Source organism: Schistocerca nitens, chromosome 3, assembly GCF_023898315.1.
Source record: "Schistocerca nitens isolate TAMUIC-IGC-003100 chromosome 3, iqSchNite1.1, whole genome shotgun sequence".
NCBI classification, from domain to species: Eukaryota; Metazoa; Arthropoda; class Insecta; order Orthoptera; family Acrididae; genus Schistocerca; species Schistocerca nitens.
Genome location: NC_064616.1, coordinates 866,164,893 through 866,185,056, shown reverse-complemented (window position 1 = coordinate 866,185,056; position 20,164 = coordinate 866,164,893). Strand labels below are relative to the sequence as shown.

General features: G+C 40.8%; 1 protein-coding gene across 1 annotated transcript in view; it reads left to right on the top strand.

The window, feature by feature from the left end:
* Positions 1–20,164, top strand: part of LOC126248901 (arginine-glutamic acid dipeptide repeats protein) — a 169,142-nt gene that overhangs the window by 113,613 nt on the left and 35,365 nt on the right. Inside the window, exons 17-19 of the mRNA XM_049950374.1 lie at positions 7,284–7,421; positions 15,220–15,411; positions 16,738–16,865. Coding sequence (XP_049806331.1) covers positions 7,284–7,421; positions 15,220–15,411; positions 16,738–16,865 — 458 coding nt within the window. The remainder of the gene's footprint in view (positions 1–7,283; positions 7,422–15,219; positions 15,412–16,737; positions 16,866–20,164) is intronic.

Sequence of the window (20,164 nt, the reverse complement as noted above, 5' to 3'; positions counted from 1 at the left end):
GTGCTTACCTTTACAAACATTATTTTAAGAGATATTGCATGCTATTAAAAGAAGTCCTCTGTTCCACTTACAAAAATCCCTAGTCACGAATAATACCCTGACCACAAAATGCTCACACTTTTGTTTATGCTCTCTGTTGTGGCACACAACACAAACAAACAGTATTTTATGTTATCTTTTTGGTAGATTACAACATGTGATGACACACTGCACAGTCATGAAACTGCCCATAGGCTATACTAGGTCCATAGCATAACAATGTTCAGATCTTGAGGGCTGCACAGGAAGTAATGGTTCACAGCACAGAGTAGACTGAAGCCTGTGTGGTTGACCTATATATAGACCTGTGCAGACAGCACTGAAGTTGCTGGCAATAGTTTTGAGTCGGCTCACACATCTGGTATTATAGACGTGTGCTGGAGGTCGATGGTGGAGCCTCTGGTGCCGATTCCTGCATCCGCAGCTAACAAGCCTTACCTTGGTACATTGAGGAACAACTGTAGTGTGCTGATGCAGAGAGTTTCATGCGTGGCTGGTGGGTCTGGAACAAGGCGGGTGGCTTAAGGTAGTGGCAACTGTGGTTTTACCACACCCTTGCACTCCTGGGTGGTGGTGTTGGGGAGGGGGGGGGGGGGGGGAGACCCTGCTATGCCTGGCCCTGCGCCGAGTGGGGAATAATGTGTATGACCTCCATGTCTTCTGCAGTCTCCCATGATGGCTCTGGTTCCAGGACTCCCTGGTCTGTGGGCACTTGGACATAAAGCTGAAAGCGGCTAGTCCGGTGTTGGTTGAGCCAAGTGGGCAGTGGTGGAAACATGGGTGAAGCAGTGGACACTGGAGGTGATGTCGTGACGACATCTGTGCTCTAGAATGGCTGCTGCTCTGCTGGTGCACCCGCTGGGAATGTTCCCAGCTGTGGTAACTTGATCAGAAGCCTTGGTCTGCTCCGGGGTGGGGAAGCCATTGGTGAGGTTGGATTCTTCCCTTGTGATTGTGGTAGCCTGGGATAACTAAAGTTGCATTAGTGGGGGTCAGTTGGAGAAGGGTGGGGGAGTGGGGTCAAGGATGAGCTCTTCTTCCACTGAAGGATGGGAAAATGGGGTGCAGTGGGAGGACTGCGGAGAAACAGACAGGGGGTTGCAGGTGAGTAACTAGAACTGGTTTTGTTGTCAGGTGATAGTCTGGTCTCTCGTATCAAGGATAAAACCTATCATCCTCATTGCGGATGACTGGTGGATGGGGAGTGGGGACAGTCAATCTTGTCGGCCAAACCTCTGGGTCCCCACACCTGCATCCCAGGCTGTAACTTTGGAGAGGGGGAGGAGGAATTTGGGCGGGGGGGGGGGGGCTTTGTGTGCAAGGAGTAAATGCAAGAGATAATGGGGTTGATGTCCATGCAAGAGCTCAGATATGAATTTATAAAAATGTCAGGGTGCCTTTTGTGGATGTAAGGGGATGTAAAGTAGGTGAACAGGTGTGCATCACTCCAGCGCAGAAATTCACATGGGCTCCAATGGAAATTGTGGACCTTCGTCTATCGCTTATGTCTGTGGCAGGCTCTCAATGATGAAAATCTTCAACAGCGCTGTCACTGTGTATTCCACTGTGGTTGTATGGCAGTTAACAATATACTGTAAAGAGTCAAAAAAAAAATTATACACCTGCCTAATATCGTGGAGAGTCCTCACGAGAACTTAGAAGTGTCGCAACATGACATGGCATGGACTCGACCAATGTCTGAAGTAGTGCTGGAGGGAACTGACACCATGAATCCTGCAGGGCGGTCCATAAATCTGTAAGAGTGTGAGGTGGTGGAGATCTCTTCTGAACAGCACATTGTAATGCATCCCAGATATGCTCAATAATGTTCATATCTGGGAAGATTCGTGACCAGTGGAAGTGGTTAAAGTCAGAAGAGTGTTCCTGGAGCCACTCTGTAGTAATTCTGGATGTGTGAGGTGTCATATTGTCCTGCTGGAATTGCCCAAGTCCGTCAGACTGCACAGTGGCCATGAATGGATGCAGGTGATCAGACAGGATGCTTATGTACGTGTCCCCTGTCAAGAGTTGTAGCTAGACATATTAGGGGTCCCATAGCATTCCAGCTGCACACGTCCCACACCATTACAGAGCCACAATCAGCTTGAACAGTTCCCTGCTGATATGCAGGGTCTGTGGATTCATGAGGTTGTCTCCATACCGTACACGTCCATCTGCTTAATACAATTTGAAATAAGACTCGTCCAACTAGGCAACATGTTTCCAGCCATCGACAGTCCAATTTCAGTGTTGACGCCTCCAAAAGCCCATATCGATGATGTTTCATTGAATGGTTCGTACGCTGACACTTGTTGATGGCCCAGCATCGAAATCTGCAGCAGTTTGCGGAAGGGTTGTGCTTCTATCACATTGAACAAGTCTCTTCAGCCATAGTTGGTCCCATTCTTGTAGGATCTTTGACTGCAGCAATGTCAGAGATTTCATGCTTTACCGGATTCCTGATATTCACGGTACACCGTGAAATGGTCATGCAGGAAAATCTCCACTTCATCGCTACCTCGGAGATGCTGTTTCCCATGCACCAACCATAACACCATGTTCAAACTCACTTAAATCTTCGTAACCTGCCATTATAGCAGTAGTAACCTATCTAAGAACTGCGCCAGAACTTGTTTTCTTATATAGGTGTTGCCGACCCCAGCGCCATATTCTGTTTGTTTACATCTCTCTGTATTTGAATACACATGCCTATACCAGTTTCTTTGGTGCTTCAGTGTATATGGGAACCTGGAAATAACATCAGTGATGATGAGACCCATGGTGTTCAGTAATGGGCATGCAAAAATCAGGGGGAAAAAACTTGCGGTGTGGCTGTCTTTCGTTCAACAGATTTAGTGTATTGACAGTTGAGGTTTTCCATGTCTTGGTCGATGCCTGGCCAATACTCACTCCAGGCAGGCAGCTTGGTGTTGGAAGTTCCCCAATGCCCCTGATGCAGCAGCTGTAAGATGTGTTGTTGTAGGGCAAAAGCAAAAGGTGCCACTGCCCTTAGTAATGCTGAAGAAGAGTAGATTGTTGCTTAGCCCATTGCTCAGGGCACCTTCTCAAGACGTAGGTGCGAATTTGTTTGAGAATAGTGTTGCCTCTGTGGTGGCGTGCATGTGGGCTCCTGTAATCACTTGTTGTGCCTCATAGGTGAGAAAGTGTGTCCACATTTGCATGCTGGGATGTCCTTCTGAAGTGGATTTCATTGGTATATCTTGAGAAGTACAGTGCCAAGCACTGTAGACAATGAGCAGTATGATCTGGAACATGAGCTCTTGGGTTGAAGAACAAGATCGATGGCTTATTGTCTGTTATCATGTGGAACTTGGTGCCATAATGAAAGACATGAAATTTCTTGAAAGCGAATATAATTGCCAGTGCTTCCTTCTCAATTTGAGAGTATTTCATTTCTGCAGAAATGAAGGTTTTTGAAGCTTAAGCTGTGGGATGCTCTGAACCATCATACTCCTAGTGAGTGAGGCTGGCCGCATCCCAGGATATGATGCATTGCTCACCACCACTATCTGCTTTCCAGTTTGGGATGTTGCTAAACAAGGTGCTGAGAGTAGGTACTGTTTGAGTTCCCAGAATGCTGTTTCACATGCTGCTGACCATGTAAAAACCACTCCCTTCTTACCCAGGTGATGTAACAACTGAGCTATCTGAGATGCCACTGGAATGAATTTTTCATAATATGTAATTTTACCCAGAAACACCAGGAGCTGCTTGAGGTTCACCGGCCTAGGCATGGATGCAGTCACTTCGATGTGCGACTGTGTTGGTGATAGTCCTTCACGAGAAAGGATGTGGCCTAAATGCTACACTGAAGGCTGAAAAACTTCACACGTGCTGAGATTGCACTTTAATCATGCCTCCTGCAAAACGAAAAACAGTGACTTCGGTTCACTAATTGCTGCGCGGTAGAATTTTCTGTAATGATGCTTTCATCAAAATAATTAATGGAATCTAGCACATTGTGAAGCAGCTGTTTCAGGAAATTTGGAAAATTGCTGGGGCACTGGAGAGCGCGAAAGCCAGCTACTTATATTTGTGCAAACTGTACAGTGTATTAATCACCAATATCTTCTGTGAACATTCATCTAACAGGAGCTGTAAGTACTCCTCTGTGAGGTCAATTTTGTAGAAGTAGTGTCCATCCATCAGCTTTGCATACAGTTCCTCCAGTTTTAAATGGCGTATGTGGGTATGTGTCCCTGTTGGCTTGAGATTCGCTGTGGCCTTGAGATTAACTTTGGCCTTGAGATTCACTGTGGCCTTGAAGTCCCTGCACAGTGTGAGTTTGTCTCATGGTTTCCTTCTGACAACAAGAGGAGTAGCATGATGATTCAGTGATACAGGAAATATCATATCCAATCCATGCAACATGTCTAATTCAGTCCTGACCTGGTCCCTGAGTGACAGTGACACCAACCGAGGGAGGGTGGGTGAAAAACAAAAGAGGCACTGCTGTAGGTTTCTGCGAAATGTGAGCTTAGAAATTCTTCACTTTTCCCAGAGCAGAAGAAAAACATTTTGGGGAGTTTAGTGCAGAGCATGTCCAGTTGTGAATAAGGAACATTCTCTGAGGACCAGGTTTGCGCTATCCATGATGGAAACTCCAAAAGATGCAAATGTGTCCAAGTTGTGGCCTGTCACGTGTGTGACATTGTAGGACTGTATTAAATGCAACACCTTGTCTTACAAAGGGTCATCAAACTGTAAGGCTTTTAACTGAAACTCTTTATTAGGTGCTGCATGGACAATCACACCTCTGACCGTGCATTCCGCATAATATTCCTTGGTGGTAGGCAGAAAAAACTTGTGTTGGTGACTTGGCCCCTGGAGTTCAGCTGCTAAGCTTGATAAGATTGACTCAGTTGCTTGTGACATTGATAAAACTCGAGGGGAGCAGAAATCACATGACAGTATCTTTGATAGTGAGCACTTAACAGAGAGTAATTTTGTTGAAAGTCAGGTTATCAGGTTCTGTCAGAGGGGCCAGACTGCACAACAAATGATAAGTTTGTGGTGGTATCCATGATAAGAAAAGGGATTTAGCAGCAGCATCATCATCACGTACCATAAATACCTTATACCTTAAAGTGCTATCGCAGGGAGTTCCAGTCTTTCAATTTTCCCTCATATGGCGGGAACAGCGAAGGATTTATTGTTGGCTGTTGTAGTAGTCTGGCTAGGAGGTCCTTCATATGTTTTTGATATTCCACTTGATGAACCATCAGTTGTTGCATAACAGGGGCAAGAGATGGTTCAGCCATGGTGACAGGAAAGAAGGAAACATTGGTGACTGTGCAGTACACAAAGTCTGTAGGTCATGGAAAAGGTTGCTGTCATATAGCATCAGTCAAATGCTGAAATTTGCATGCAAGTTTTCACAGTTCGAGCAGTGGAACACATACAAGTTCACTCTACAGTCACCAGATGCCACTGCCAAAACACTGTTTTTTTTTTTTTTCTTGCACAATGTGCAGCCATGATACTGCCCAGTGGTGATACTAGGTCAGTAGCATAACAATATCCAAATCTTGAAGGCTGCACAATAGGTAATAGTTCACATCATGGTGTAGAATGAAACCGGAAGGCTCACGTCGGCCAAGATATAGACCAGTGTAGACAGAACTGATGTTGGTGGCACTAGTTTTGAGTCAGTGTGTGCAGCCGGCGTTGTAGATTTGCACTGCAGGTCAATGGTGGAGCCTCAGGTGTTGATCCTCACATCCGTGGCTCGTGAGACTTAGCTCAGTGCATCGAGTAACAGCTGTGGTGTGCTGGTGCAGCAAGTTGCACGTGCAGCTGGCACAGTGTACAGATCTGGAGCGAGGCAGACGGCTTAAGATAGTAGTAACTGAGGGTTTACCACACGTATCTCTAGTTGAGAAACATGTAATGATACCTTTAACTGTTTATGTCAAGTGGGACACACTATGCAGTGATAGACACACTGTTTCGATCAATTTTGAATGAGTTATGCTGGTGTAAGGTATTGTTATCTGCATTAGCATAAAAGGTGACTTTTTAGTAGTAAGGGTGTCATGAAAGGCATTTAAAAAAATTGAAGTTTGTTTCTCAGTGTATTCCATATATGTCAACTTTTCTAATGTGCTGCATGATTAGGGTGCTACTGATATGACTTGATTACACTGTAACACGAAAAATGCAACAGCAGTGTAATGGGGAATACAAATAATGGGACAAGTAAAGATAAGCACTCACCATATAGTTAATTGTTAAGTGGTTGACAGTCTCAGAAAGAACATAGCTTCAAGCAACAATGTCCTGGCAGTGCAGCTCAACTCGGCTGAGGTGTTGTGTCAAGTGGATTTTTAAAGAGGAGCAAAGAGGCAGGGTGGGGCACGGAGGAAAGGATGGTAGCAGCGAAGAGGGATTGGTAGCAAGGGAATGAGATTGGCATGTGGCTCTGGCAAACGTGCCCTGCTTGTGACACATGTGAAACTGCTTGTGGCTTACAATGACGTGGAGGAATAAGGAGGCGGTAGAGAGAGAGAACTGAGGAAGAGGAACACCATAGAGGGGAAAATGTGAGTGTAGATGAATGGAATAATGTGGGAAGTACAGGGAAAGGGATGGAAGTGGATATGGAACAGGAGCTACCAGAAGTTGAAGCCAGGTGGCTTGTGGATTGAATGCTGTCTTTTAAGGACACTCTTCAATCAAGTAATTCCCCATGCATCCCACTTTATTCACATTTCAATCTCCATGGTATCCCTCTTCCTCTGTTGTATCCCCCTCCTCCCCCTCCCCATGTGCATATTTTAGTCAACATTGGAGGGCATTGTCTGAAACCTCAAATCTGTATTCAGTCTTGCTTATATGCCTGTCAGCTGCTGAAAACCTCAACTACATGTTGAGTGGTTACTTTTATTCCTTCAATTATTTGAATTTTACCCAGAATTTTCCAGTTTCATGTAAGTTGGGGAAACTGTCAGAATAAACATTTTTGATTATGCTTTAATAAGTTTCATCAGACAACTAATGAGTAAAAGAAACAGTGCAATTGCTTGAAATAAAATAAAAATGTAATACAGTACTTTTCCAATTTTATGTGTAGTCATCAGTATGACAGGGCTTAGGTAATGAAAATCTTAATTTCTTAAGATATATTTTAAATTTAAGAAGTATTGCCTGGGCTTTTGTGACCATACTATCTCTGTGAATGCATTTTTCCTCATTTTACATATTGACAGTATTAATTATTGCAGTGAATATGCCAGGCCTCATGCAGGCTTTTCACCTGGGACATTGCCACGATCGTCAGGATTGTCATTGCCGCCTCAGTGTATTGATCCAATGCTTCATTATCAACTAAACAGCATGTATGCTCCTGGAACTCGTGAAAGGTAATGCCCTAATTAATGAGAAATTTTTTAAGAATGTGATTTATATTTATCATTGATAAAATATTGTGGAATAATAGTTTTTCATGCTGTATTTCACTATTAATTTATATCTTTATGGCTGTGGCACTATTAGTTTATATCTTTATGGGTGTGATCCTGATGTGGTAGAAAGCAGCCATACATTATGGCAAACAAGTCATAAATTTGATATTTATGTGTAAGTGGTTAGAGAAAACATGCTCAACAGTTTAATAAAGTTTGGTTGTCAGTAATAAATTAAATGATTTTGGTCTGTGCAAACTTCCTCAGATCTTTTCTGTGGATGATTCTGTATTGATCGCAGATCTGAATATGCTCATACAGACCAGAACTAGTTAGCTGATAATTGGCTCACAACTGTGATGTGAAGTAAACTGTTGTTAAACACAAATGTTGCTGATCACTATGTACAAGTTGTGCTCCACAATTAAAAATGCACAATAGTGCCATTGATCCATCACCATTTGAAGAACCCCGTATTAAGAGACATTCTTGTATTTAAAAAAAAAAGTTAGCAAGGCAAAAATATTTGTTTAACACTCATGATTGAAGTTTTGTGTAGTTTACCTGAACATTTCTTTCATAAAAGTTAAGATTTATAACTTTGTATGTCCTTGTCAGATTTACTGTAGTCATAATTGTGTAATTACTGGTCTGTGCCAGAAAGGTGGTCAGCACAAAAAAAAAAAAAAAAAAAACTGACCCATTCTTTAAAAAGATACAATGTAACCTGCAAAGGTGATTACTTGTCAGGTTGAGACTCGGTACTGTTTTTGCTTACTTATTGTAGGAAGCTTTTTATGCCTTGAATGAGCTGTGTGTAACATTACTTTGTGTATATGTTATTACCTAACAGCAACTTATATAAGATTACTTTTCAGAATAACAAGAAGTAACCAGAGAAATAATACATTGAACAACTAATCAAGAAGTAACAGTAAAATATATTTAAAAATGCAAACCAATTAATTCTAGAGATCTGCTTACTGACAAAAGCGATGGCATCACTTCCAAGGGCACACTTAGGAGAAGATTGCACATTTAGCTTTTGAAATTAGTGATGCCAACTTCTGGAGTAGAGAGCAAGAGTGGAAAGAAAAGTGGTGTGTGTGAGTGTGTTAAGGGAAGATTGGAGGCTCAATCAGAATACTAAGCCAAGAGAGGCACTGCCTTCACTAACTGTAGCTTGACAGTGCACTCACAGAACTGTTTTCAAGCAGACCACTTATTCCATGTTCCAGGGCACATCAGCATCAGACAGGTGTTTCATAATGCAGCATTTTCATGACAGATACGTGGCTTCTAGCCACACCACTTAATAGAATGTTTCAGATTTTGTATCCATTACGTTCACTACTTAATCCAGAGTGTCTCCCAATTAACTCCCTTCCCCAAATCCTGTATGGTTTAGGTTCATACCCTGCCATCACTGTAGATGCCAAATTCACCCACCCACCCCCATCCCCAATCCCCCTCCTCCTCCTCCTCCTCCTCCTCCACCACCACCACCACCACCACCACCACGTGTGTAATGGATAGGAACCATTGTCAGTCTAGGAAGCAATAGTCATGTGTACACTTCAGCTGTGCTGAGTGTAAATTCTGGTCATGAACTGTAGAGTTTTAAAATTTTCTTGAAGTTTTGTGGCATACTGAAATTCATTTCAGGTGAATGTCAGAGAACTTAGAGAATTTGGTGTGAGGCGTAGTTCCTGAACTTCGAGTTAGCAACAATGTGGGCTCTTCTGTATAAACTTTGAATTATTTTTGGATACTTACTCCGAGGCTTCAGCAATTTGCTGTGTTATTTTGAACTTAAGATTTTCAATCCTGTGAGACTACTTCAGACTTTGAAATATTTCAGTGAATCACTTGTGACATCGATTTGAACTTCGTTCGATTAAAGTGGATCTTGTGAATGACCAAGCAGAGGTCAGAAATATTACTGATGCATTTCCATGCAACCGAAATTGTAATTATTAGTCACTGTAGCTGTAATTAACCCTTTCACTGCTACAGGCGTGCTATCTGCATTCAGTGGTGAGGGCGGCTTTTGCCAAATGCTGGTACCTGTGCTGAGAGGCGGCATTCTGGCTGATACGAAATACTAATCATACAATTATTCAAAAACTATGAAGTGAAAAAACCTGAATTTAGCACATATTACAGTCTGATATCTTCACTCAATAAAGAACTAAGTTTCGCTTTGTTACCCAACATACTTAACTGCGCCCCATCAAAGTAAGTAAAACATTTGCGAAAGATTGTAAGAGTTTGCAGAGGAAAAAACACATTGCATAAACTTTGCATATGATTGATTTTAACTCATAGATTGCAGTGAATGAAATGTAGATAAGATATCAAAATTTTATTTTAAACTGAGAGCAGAATGATATCTCATTTCATTTGCAAGTTATCGGGTTTTACATCTGATGGAGAGTTGCATACAAAATGGCCATTCACACCGTTGCACAGTGCTAACCATGTTGTCATAACAATCATTATATCTCCTAAATGATTCAAGGTATCGAAATGAGGCTTTTTGTGAATGATAGAATGCAAGGAGGCACTTATGTTGTATGATGAATACTCAAAACTTTTTTATTAACAACGGTATTGAAGTAACTCACCTGCAGCAGTGAGAGATCGGTAGCTCAGGATGCATAGAGAAGTCAGTCACACTGTAGGAAAACTCACAGGGGGGGGGGGAGGGGGGGGGCACATGCATACGGCATCAGCACCTGAGAAATAGCATAACACAACATGTATACAAGTTCACAGCAGCAAAACTGTTAAGCAGTCACCAGTAACAATTTGTGGTCTTGTTTTGTGGAAGTAAACTGTGTTATTGAAGATCAGTGCATCGAGTGTTACCTAAAGTCAACTCACCATCAATCCTATGTTTATATAATTTTAATTACAGCTTAGACAGATGCTGTTGACAAATGTGAGAACATATTGCTGAAGTGTACAGTAACCCATTGGCAGCTAACAAACCACAGCTGATCTCAGTGACCATGCTTATTCCACTGACATCTTGGCAAGTTGCTAGAAGGTTAATTTATTGCAGTGTGTAAAATAACAGTTTTGCCTCTGGTTGACAATCTCTTCATTTTTGTTCTTCAATTTTGAATGGCTTATTGTTTTGAAAATATTTCACTGTAGATGTATTATCCTATGATTGTTTAGGCTTCGTGTAATGACAAGGAGCATATCCTTTCAATTCCAGAAGATTATTTTACCTTGAGTCTTGCTATTGCTGAATTTTCTCAGTGAACTGAAAGCATGACATTACATCTCGTTTGGAGTTGATATATACACTGAAGAGCCAAAGAAACTGGTACACCTCCCTAATATCGTGTAGGGCGCCCACGAGAACGCAGAAGTGCTGCAACACGATGTGGCCTGGACTTGACTAACTGAAGGACTGCTGGAGGGAGTTGACACCATGAAATTGCAGTGCTGTCCATAAATCCATAAGAGTACGATGAGGTTGAGATCTCTTCTGAACAGCACATTGCAAGGCATCCCAAATATGCTCAATAATGTTCATGTCTAGGAACTTTGGTGGTCAGTGGAAGTGTATAAACTCAGAAGAGTGTTCCTGGAGCCACTCTGTAGCAATTCTGGATGTGTAGGGTGTCGCATTGTCCTGCTGGAATTGCCCAAGTCCATTGGAATGCACAATGGACATAAATGGATGCAGGTGATCAGACAGGATGCTTAAGTATGTGTCTAGACATATCAGGAGTCCAATATCACTTCAAATGCACATGCCCCATGCCATTACAGAGCCTCCACTAACTTGAACAGTCCCCTGCTGACATGCAGGGTCCTTGGATTCATGAGGTTGTCTCCATACTTGTACATGTCCATCCACTCAATACAATTTGAAACTCGTCCGACCAGGCAACATGTTTCCAGTCATCAACAGTCCAATGTTGGTGTTGACGGACCCAAGCGAGGCATAAAGCTATGTATCGTGCAGTCATCAAGGGTGGTCCTTCGCCTCCAAAAACCCATATCGATGATGTTTCGTTGAATGGTTCGCATGCTTACACTTGTTGATTGCCCAGCATTGAAATCTGCAGCAATGTGCCGAAGGGTTGCACTTCTTTCACATTGAATGAGTCTCTTCTGTCATCATTGGTCCCTTTCTTGCAGGATCTTTCCCCAGCCGCAGTGATGTCAGAGATTTGATGTTTTACTTAGTTCCTGATATTCATGGTACACTCATGAAATGGTCGTACTGGAAAATCTCCTCTTCATTGCTGCCTCGGAGATGCTGTATCCCATCGCTTGTGCGCAGACTATAACAGCACATTCAGACTCCCTTAAATCTTGATAACCTGCTGTTTTAGCAGCAGTAACTGATCTAAGAACTGTGCTAGATACTTGTTGTCTTATATAGGCGTTGCCAACCACAGTGCCGTGTTCTGCCTGTTTACATATCTCTGTATTTGAATACACATTCCTATACCAGTTTCTTTAGCACTCCAGTGTATGTAATCCACTTCTATCGTAAATTATGCGAGGAGGAAATCCATCTCCTGGCAAAAAACTGTTGAAAATGGCACACTCTTTGTGAGCCTTCTGCACACAGTTGATGATAACATACCATGTATGTCAGTTGTGAACAACATTATTTTTGAGACAGTTACATTGACTGTTCAGATACTGGACCTGCAATGCCTGTCTTCATCATGGATGTTTCAGTACAATATATGTCATGAAGATTGAAGTGAACAGGGGTCATAAGAAGAGGGTACAGGGGTCATAAGAAGAGGGTAAATAGCAAAGACAATTACATTTATTGCACATACGATTACCATATTTACCCGACTATAATACAACACTGAATATTATAGCTCCCTTGTTTTTTTAGAAGTGGCTTCTTGAGAATTTTTTTTTTATTTTTGTCGTGTTCTGACTAATCAAAATTACAAGCTGGTTTATTGATGATGAAAGTATCTGCCTAAAATAGTTAACATTACCTCATTTATTAATTGTCTACATTTCAGTGATACAAGATGAAATAAAATAAACAAACAGAAATGGTTTACATTAATTTTTACCTTCACTTTCTTTTTTGTTTGGTATCATAATCGTCATCATCATCACCATTATTGTTATTATTATTTGTAAACCTGCTGCCATGTCTTCCTTCCTGGCACCTCTCCCATATTATGTCATCTTCTGAGCCATTAACACTATTTGAATCCTCTCATCCAGCATAGATGTGTAGGTTTTTTCTTTTTTTTTAAAAAAAAAACTTTCCACCATGGAGTGAGAGTGTGGTCACCCTTAAAGAAGCCTCTCACAGCAAAGCTGTTGCAGATGAGCCATAAAAGAGCTACTCACAACAAGTTTCATTACTTAAAATTGTAAGGCCATTCCACCAAGAATGATTACCAGATCTATGTTGTTTTTTGATATCAGGTCCTTAACTTCGTGAGTGAGGTGTGTCCTGGATGAATCCAGCACCAGCATTTTTCTTGTGTGAAGTAAAGTGTCTGATATTCTATTTCAAACAAAGTTCAACTATTCTAGTATCAGGTCATTAGTCATCCATCCCTTACCTTGGCATTTAAAGATAAGCTCTGCAAATAGTTTTTATTTTGGTACAGTTATTCTGTGAATAATCATGTATAGGATGAACTTTCTTCCATCAACTAGCACACTCACCATTACTGTATTCGGGCCTTTTCATTGCCAAAACTTCTTATAGGAACACTTTTAAGGCTCTTCATGTTGACAGCAGCATTTGGTGGCATATCAAAATAAAATGAAGTCTGATGAGCATTGCCCATATGGCCTAGCAAATAGTTGTGCTATTTTCTTAGACTCATTATATGATGCTAATATGTAAGTAATTTTTCGTCAAATGTGGCAGGAAGTTGCTGAGCTAGTGGTAGTGCAAGCAAGCTCCACCCTCTTCATCAGCCTCACACACCGGCCAATCCTTGCTTTGAATTCTGTTATGCATGCAATTGGAAAAATTTCTCTTAATCTCTAGCACCTCGATTTCAATAATTTCTTGTGTGATTGGAAAGCCTTCATTGTGTTTCTCTTGCACGTACTAGTATCCTGCTGCTCCAATTCGTGAAATGTTCCCTGCTTCAGTCCCCTGAGAATTTGGCACGAAGAACTGACATTCTTTAATTTATTTTTCATCTGATGCACAGTTGTTTGTGACCTCTGCTTAATGAATCACCATTAACTTATAATTAGCCTTGTACTGTCTGCATGAACCAATTTTGAACCGTGAACTTGTAGAGCTACGTTTCTTGACAGTCACAGCTATAATTTTCATCCATTATCAATTGCTGAAATTTGTTGTTCTTACAGTACTGCCATTATATGCAAACTGAATGATAACAGTATGTTGTCTTCCTGGCTCCTTACAGCTTAATTGACAGAAATCTACCACTTTGGCGTAACACTATTGCCAACCTTGAAAATTGTCAATGCTGTAGAGCAGTAGGAGCTTTGGCACCATTGTTGAAGTTTATGTTTCATTTGTTGTGCTGTATTTCAAGTGTTCAGTGCAAACTTTTTTTTAACCTTAATTTGTCTCTTGTAGAAATGTATAGCATTGTTGAGTATTTGTCCAATTGTTAAGTCAGTTCAGTTCCAATTACAACTGGATTTGGGCAAACTGCACTCTGAGGGTGGCGGATGTTCATAATAAAATGCCAAGGTATACGGTATATGTTTCCCCCGACTGGCAGCATGACGAAATTTGCTGTCCTCTTGGCACTCGCCTCCTCCCTTTCGTATTACTGCTCATCCAACCAGGTGTCACTGTTCCCCTTTCACCCATCTGAATTCTTCAAATTAAATCTGTGCATGACCACGGTTACCAAAGCTTCATCTGAAAATGTAAGATACAGTATAACCTCAGGAATAATAGTTTAATGTGTGAATGCAAGATGATCCTGTATTTTTTGAATGGAGAATTTCAGAGAAAACCTCTTACAGTCGGGTAAATAAGGTACATACTTTCGACAACTTTTTTACATTATTGTCTCAATTATGTAATATTTTTTACATATGATCATCACAGATTGGACATCAGTTATATATTGTAGATTATCAGTCAGTTACTGTGTCCTCCAGTTTCTTGGAAGATTTACTCAGCTGCTGCCTTCATGAGGGCTATCGTACATTTCTTTTTAACTTCTGTTAGGGTGTAATAAGGCTTTTGAATTCATTTGCACACAAAATGACCGTGTGACGTGAGTTAATGTCTATGTAAACTTGTTGCAATTATTGGAGTCATTTAAATGATGTGCTCTGTGCCCACTGTCTGCTAAATCCAATTGTGAATTTAAAGAGAATGAGCTTTAATATCATTGCTTACGTAAGTTGCTCCTGGAGTCACAGTATTTCAAGAACAAAGTTAATAACAGTAAAATTTCTGGTCAGATACAGTAGTCAGTAAATATTGCTGTATTTTAAAATCTCTCTTTTCAGTTACTGCAGAAGTGTAATTACAAATCAGTAAAACGGAATTGGGTGTGTGTGACGATTAGGAAACTTACAGTCAAAATTCACTTTTACACAACCACAGTGGATAACATATCTGAAAATGAAGTTTCTCAAAGTAATTCCACTAACAGTAGGAGGGTTGCACAGCAAATATTATATGTTTTATTTTGGCTAATTGCTGCCAAATTATAATATATTCAGTCATTAATGCACTCGGTTGTACTCGCAAGCAGGGCATTCAGGTGTATGTTGCTCCATTGTTCAACAGGTTGGAGATAGAACACTTTGAGAGAGAGAAAAGAGAGAGGGAGTTAGAACAATTTGAGAGAGAAAAAAGAGAGAGAGAGATACGTGAGCTTCGGGAACGGGAGTTGACTGACCGCTTGAAAGATGAGATGATGAAGGCAGCTGGTCCCGGACCACGACCGATTGAACCTCACTGGGCTGATTTGCACAGAAGGTAACTGAAGCTGTTATACCTTATTATGAGACACACTGTAGGCAGTGCAAAATCTGAGTATGTAGCAGTAACCCGCTGCACATGGGAATTGCTACATCATTAAATGGTGGCTTGTTTGTCACCGGATCAGTGGCACAGTGATCTATTGTAGAAATTAAAATCGTCTCTCAAAACTACAAATGCGACATGCGATAAAAGGAATTTGTATTTGTGAATGAAAAGCCAAGTAACTGCCAACAAGTGTTTTGCGTGAAGAAGTGTGCCAGAATACCATAGTAATGGAAATAATTTTAAGTAGGAAAATATTGTTGGAGCGCATGGGGCCAAATCGGCAGCTCGTCGTAAAGTTAGTCAGACAGTCATGTAGTCACCACTGAGGAATACATAGTGTATATAAAAGACTAGTCAAGTATGACTTCTATATATGCACTGAAAGTAATTATGATTGACACTTCACCTAGATACAGCAGCACAAATTGATGCAGTACCAACAAAAATTGTGCAGTTTGTTATTGTGCACCACAGTTCCAAATATTTATGAGAACTAGTTGTCATTATTTATAGAATTTGCACTACGAGCAGAGCATCCTCGATACCATTTACCTGTGACTCTCAGTACCATTTGATACATTCGTGTTGACACTATGAATGTTGAACCTGTGGACAGGAATGCCAGTGCATTGTCTTCTGTGGTGAATGTTACTTCAGTCCGATTGCAGATAAAGTTGGCAAACAGATAGGCTTGATCTAGGAGCACTGCAGCTCATAGAAGCAGGTCCATTGTTTTATATGGTATTGGTTATACCTGCTGAGCACAAACCATTTGATAAAATGGTAGTACTATATCCCATATGGTTTGCATCAGACTAGTAGGCTTTACAAGCTATTGACTACATTCATTACCCAGTGAGACCACTGTCTATATGTCTTCTGGTGAGTGTATTTGAAAATTTTCTTTTTTTTTTCCTTTTTTTTTCCTTTTTCAGAACCTCACTTGGCTTCCTGCATTGCCAGTTAAGAAAGACCAGTCATTTCTCTAAATCTTTACAGAAGTGACAAATCATTAAAACTTTTTTAAATATCTTCTGTTAGTGTCTGTTGGTTTCATAAAGTCTCATGCGCTGAAGGAAGATGTAGCAATTTTCATGTTCAGTGATGTGTTGATAAAATTGAATTTATACAAAAGTATAGTGCAAATATTTTTCTAATTTTATCATCTTAACCACGAATATTCTGTATTTATACCAGTGAATGCATGCTTTATTCCCTATGGTCATATACTTGTGCACTAAGCAGAAAATTTCTTCTCCCCTCCTGTTCTTACAGATATGTTGGATTTGCACCCACTGATCGGCCTCAGGGAGCTCTGCACCAGTTTGGGCTGTACCCATCAGCACCAGCGGCAGGGCAGACAGCTTTAGGACAGCTGGAGCGTGAGCGCCTGGAGCGTCTAGGTGGGTATATCTTTTTTGGGTATTGATGTAATCTCTATTTAGTAGATGTAAAGTTAACTAATGAATGGCCATCTCTTTCGAGACTTGAGTTCCCCATGTTCCTTCCCGTTTTCAGATGCGCTTTGCAGTTTATAACGTATTTGCTTAGAACACTTCAGAATGTTGATGTAGCATATTTTAGAATAGTAGAAAAGTGAATCGTACACACTTGCCTATGGCTCATTGTGAATAGCTGATGTTCCATTCAAAATAACTCTCTTGCAAATCCTTATCTTGTTTTCACAGATTAATTTGTATATTTAAGTCAGTTATCCAAAGTCCCCTCAATAAAGTAGATCAGCCAGCCTCATAACAAATATTAAGAAAAAATGTTAATAGTTGTGAAATTACTTTGCAGTTCACACTTAAGTGTGTGATAGAGGGTGCGTAGAGCCACTTTCAGACTACAGTAAAATCACTTTTTAACAAATCTCTGGGAACTCAAATATTTTTTCCTTAAATAGTGGCTTTTCTTAAATGTCAGTTTTGCTAGAGTACATGGAAAGAGTGATGCAGAATCATAATTCAAGCATGTTTAGGTGATATAAGTGCTATTTAATTACAAAATTACCAAAATCCTTTGCTACAAATTTAAATGCAGTAAATACACAATTATTAAGCCCCTCATGTTTGTTTTGTAGTGACAGACATGTGGATCCAGCTGACTGATGTAAGTTAGAATTGTTTTATCCACATTATAAGAGGAAAAGAAATTCCCGACAGTATCAATTCCGTGCACACCAACGGTGAAACTTGATGCAACTCCCTCTTTTTTCTTCCTCATTGCCACCATCAGCTTCTACCTATGTTCCTTCATAACATTTCACTTGCGTCAATCTCAGGTATGTAATCAGGACTTCATCATCACGATAATGTCCTGGAATGTTTCATTTTTAGAAACATCAGTTCTGCTTGTCCATCATTCTGGAACAGTGTTGTCTTCAGCAGTAACTGATGTACTACAGCCATCCTTCGGAAACAATTTAACACAGTCTTTTGTGTTACAGAATTCCAGGCAGCAACAAATATATCCATTGCCTTTACAAGGCTGAGTGTCATCACTTTCTATCATCATCATCATCATCATCATCATCATCATCATCTTGGACAGTTTCCAGCCTCAGGCCAGGTCTGTATGGAACATAGGCCTCCCCATTATCTCCTGCCTTGCCACCATCTCTCCGTCTTCACCTTGGTCCAGTCTTCTCCTTTATTCTGGATGCATTCCTCTACTCCTTTAGCCATCTGTCTCTCGGTCTTCCTCTTGGTCTCTTTCTTTCCAGTTTCATCTCGTGTATCCTCCTGGGTATCCTCTTCTCCTCCATTCTCTTAATGTGCCCATACCATCTCAGCCTTTATTTCTCTATCTCCTCCTGTAATGGTTCCACCTTCATTAACTCTCTCATCCTCTCATTTCTTAACCTGTCTGTCTTTGTCACTCTAATACTGTTTCTCAAGAATTTCGTGTCACTAGCTTGTACTTTACTTCTGTCTCTTCCTTTCATAACCCAGGTTTCTGATGCATATGTCAGGATTGGGACATATTATGACCGGTATATGACCTTTTTACTGATTTGGGGTACATCCTTGCTCCATATCAGGCTTCTGACACTCTTCCCCTAAATGCTTCTGCTTTTCTTCTCTGCTTGTTTATTTCTCTGTTGTTTTTTCCCATCTTCCTGTATCAGTCTTCCTAGGTACTTGTAACTCTCCACTCTCCTCAATTGTTCCTCATCAATTGTTATTCCAGTTGTTCCTTTCTCCTTCTTTCTTGTTGTGGTAATCATCTCATTCATACTAAATTTCATCCCATATGTGTAATCTTAGGCTTTCCCGGCGAATTAACTGTTTGTACTGTTCTTGGGTCTCCAGGCGAATAGTACATTCATCCCATATTCTTGTCCTGTTTGTTCCCATACGTCCAACTGCTCTTGTACTTCCTCCTCCTTATTCCCCCAAATCATAAGATCATCTGCAAACACCATAGCTTTCATATTCCTTTTACCAGTTACTTGTGTTACTGTACTCATTATATCATCCATCTCTACAATGAAGAGTAATGGTGAAAGTGCACTTCCCTGCCTCAAGCCATTCTTCTGTTCAGTCCAAGTTTATCTCTCTCCTCTCATTTTCACACAGCTCACACTTCCATGGTACATTTCCCTTGTCCTCCAAATAATCTGTTTTGCTACTCCTGTGTTCTCCAGGGATTTCCACACTTTGCTTCTACGTACACTATCATACACTTTTTCAATGTTCAGGAAGGTCATTAGTAGATCTGTTCCATATTCATAGTACTGTTCCTGCTTTTGTCTTACAGCAAAAATTAGATCCACCATGGACCTTCCTGTTCTGAACCCATGTTGCTCTTCCCTCATTCTTCCTTCTAATTTTGCCCGAATTTGTGCTTCCAAAATTTTATCAAAAATCTTTGCTCAATGACTCATCAGCGTTATCTCCCGATAGTTCTTGCACTCTTTTCTATTTCCCTTCTTAAAGATAAGGCCAATTATTCCCTTCTTCCAGTCTTCTGGGGTCATCTTTTGTCTCCACACAATTTTCATTACTTGATATAGCCATTGTATCCCAAACTCTCCTGCTGCTGTCACCATCTCTACACTTAGCTCATTTAGACCTGGTGACTTCCTCCCTTCATCTTGCCCAATGCCTTTTCCACTTCTCCCCGTGGAAGGTCTTTTCCTATTTGCTGTTCCTCCTCTTTTTTTCTCCTTGGCTTGTTCCTCCTCATTCAGGTCCCCATTCGGGTTCAGGAGTTCTTCAAAATACTCCTTCCACATATTCTTGAGTTCCTCCTTATTCTCTACATCTTTTCCACTTTTGTTCACTATTCGAGCATAATCTGTCGTACTGTTCTTCCTCTTACTTTTAATCATCCCATATAACACCTTTTTTGAACCTTCACTATCCTCCTCCATCATTCTGGTCCACTGTTCCATCCACTTTCATCTTTCCTCCACCACCACTCTTTTATGCTTCTTTCTTTCTTGCCTGATACTCTTCCCTTGTCTCTACTGTTCTCTTCTGGAACCATACCCTTGTAAAGGCTCTATTCTTCTTTTGTACTATATCCTTTGTTTTATCGTTCCACCAGGGTGTTTCTTTCCATCTCTTTTTGGTGCTTGTCCTCCCACACATTGCTTCTGCCGCACTTGAATCTACCGCATTTCTCTTCTACAGTTTTTGGTTCATCCTTTGTGATGCTTTCCTTTACTACTTGTAGGTACTATAGCTTGCTTTCT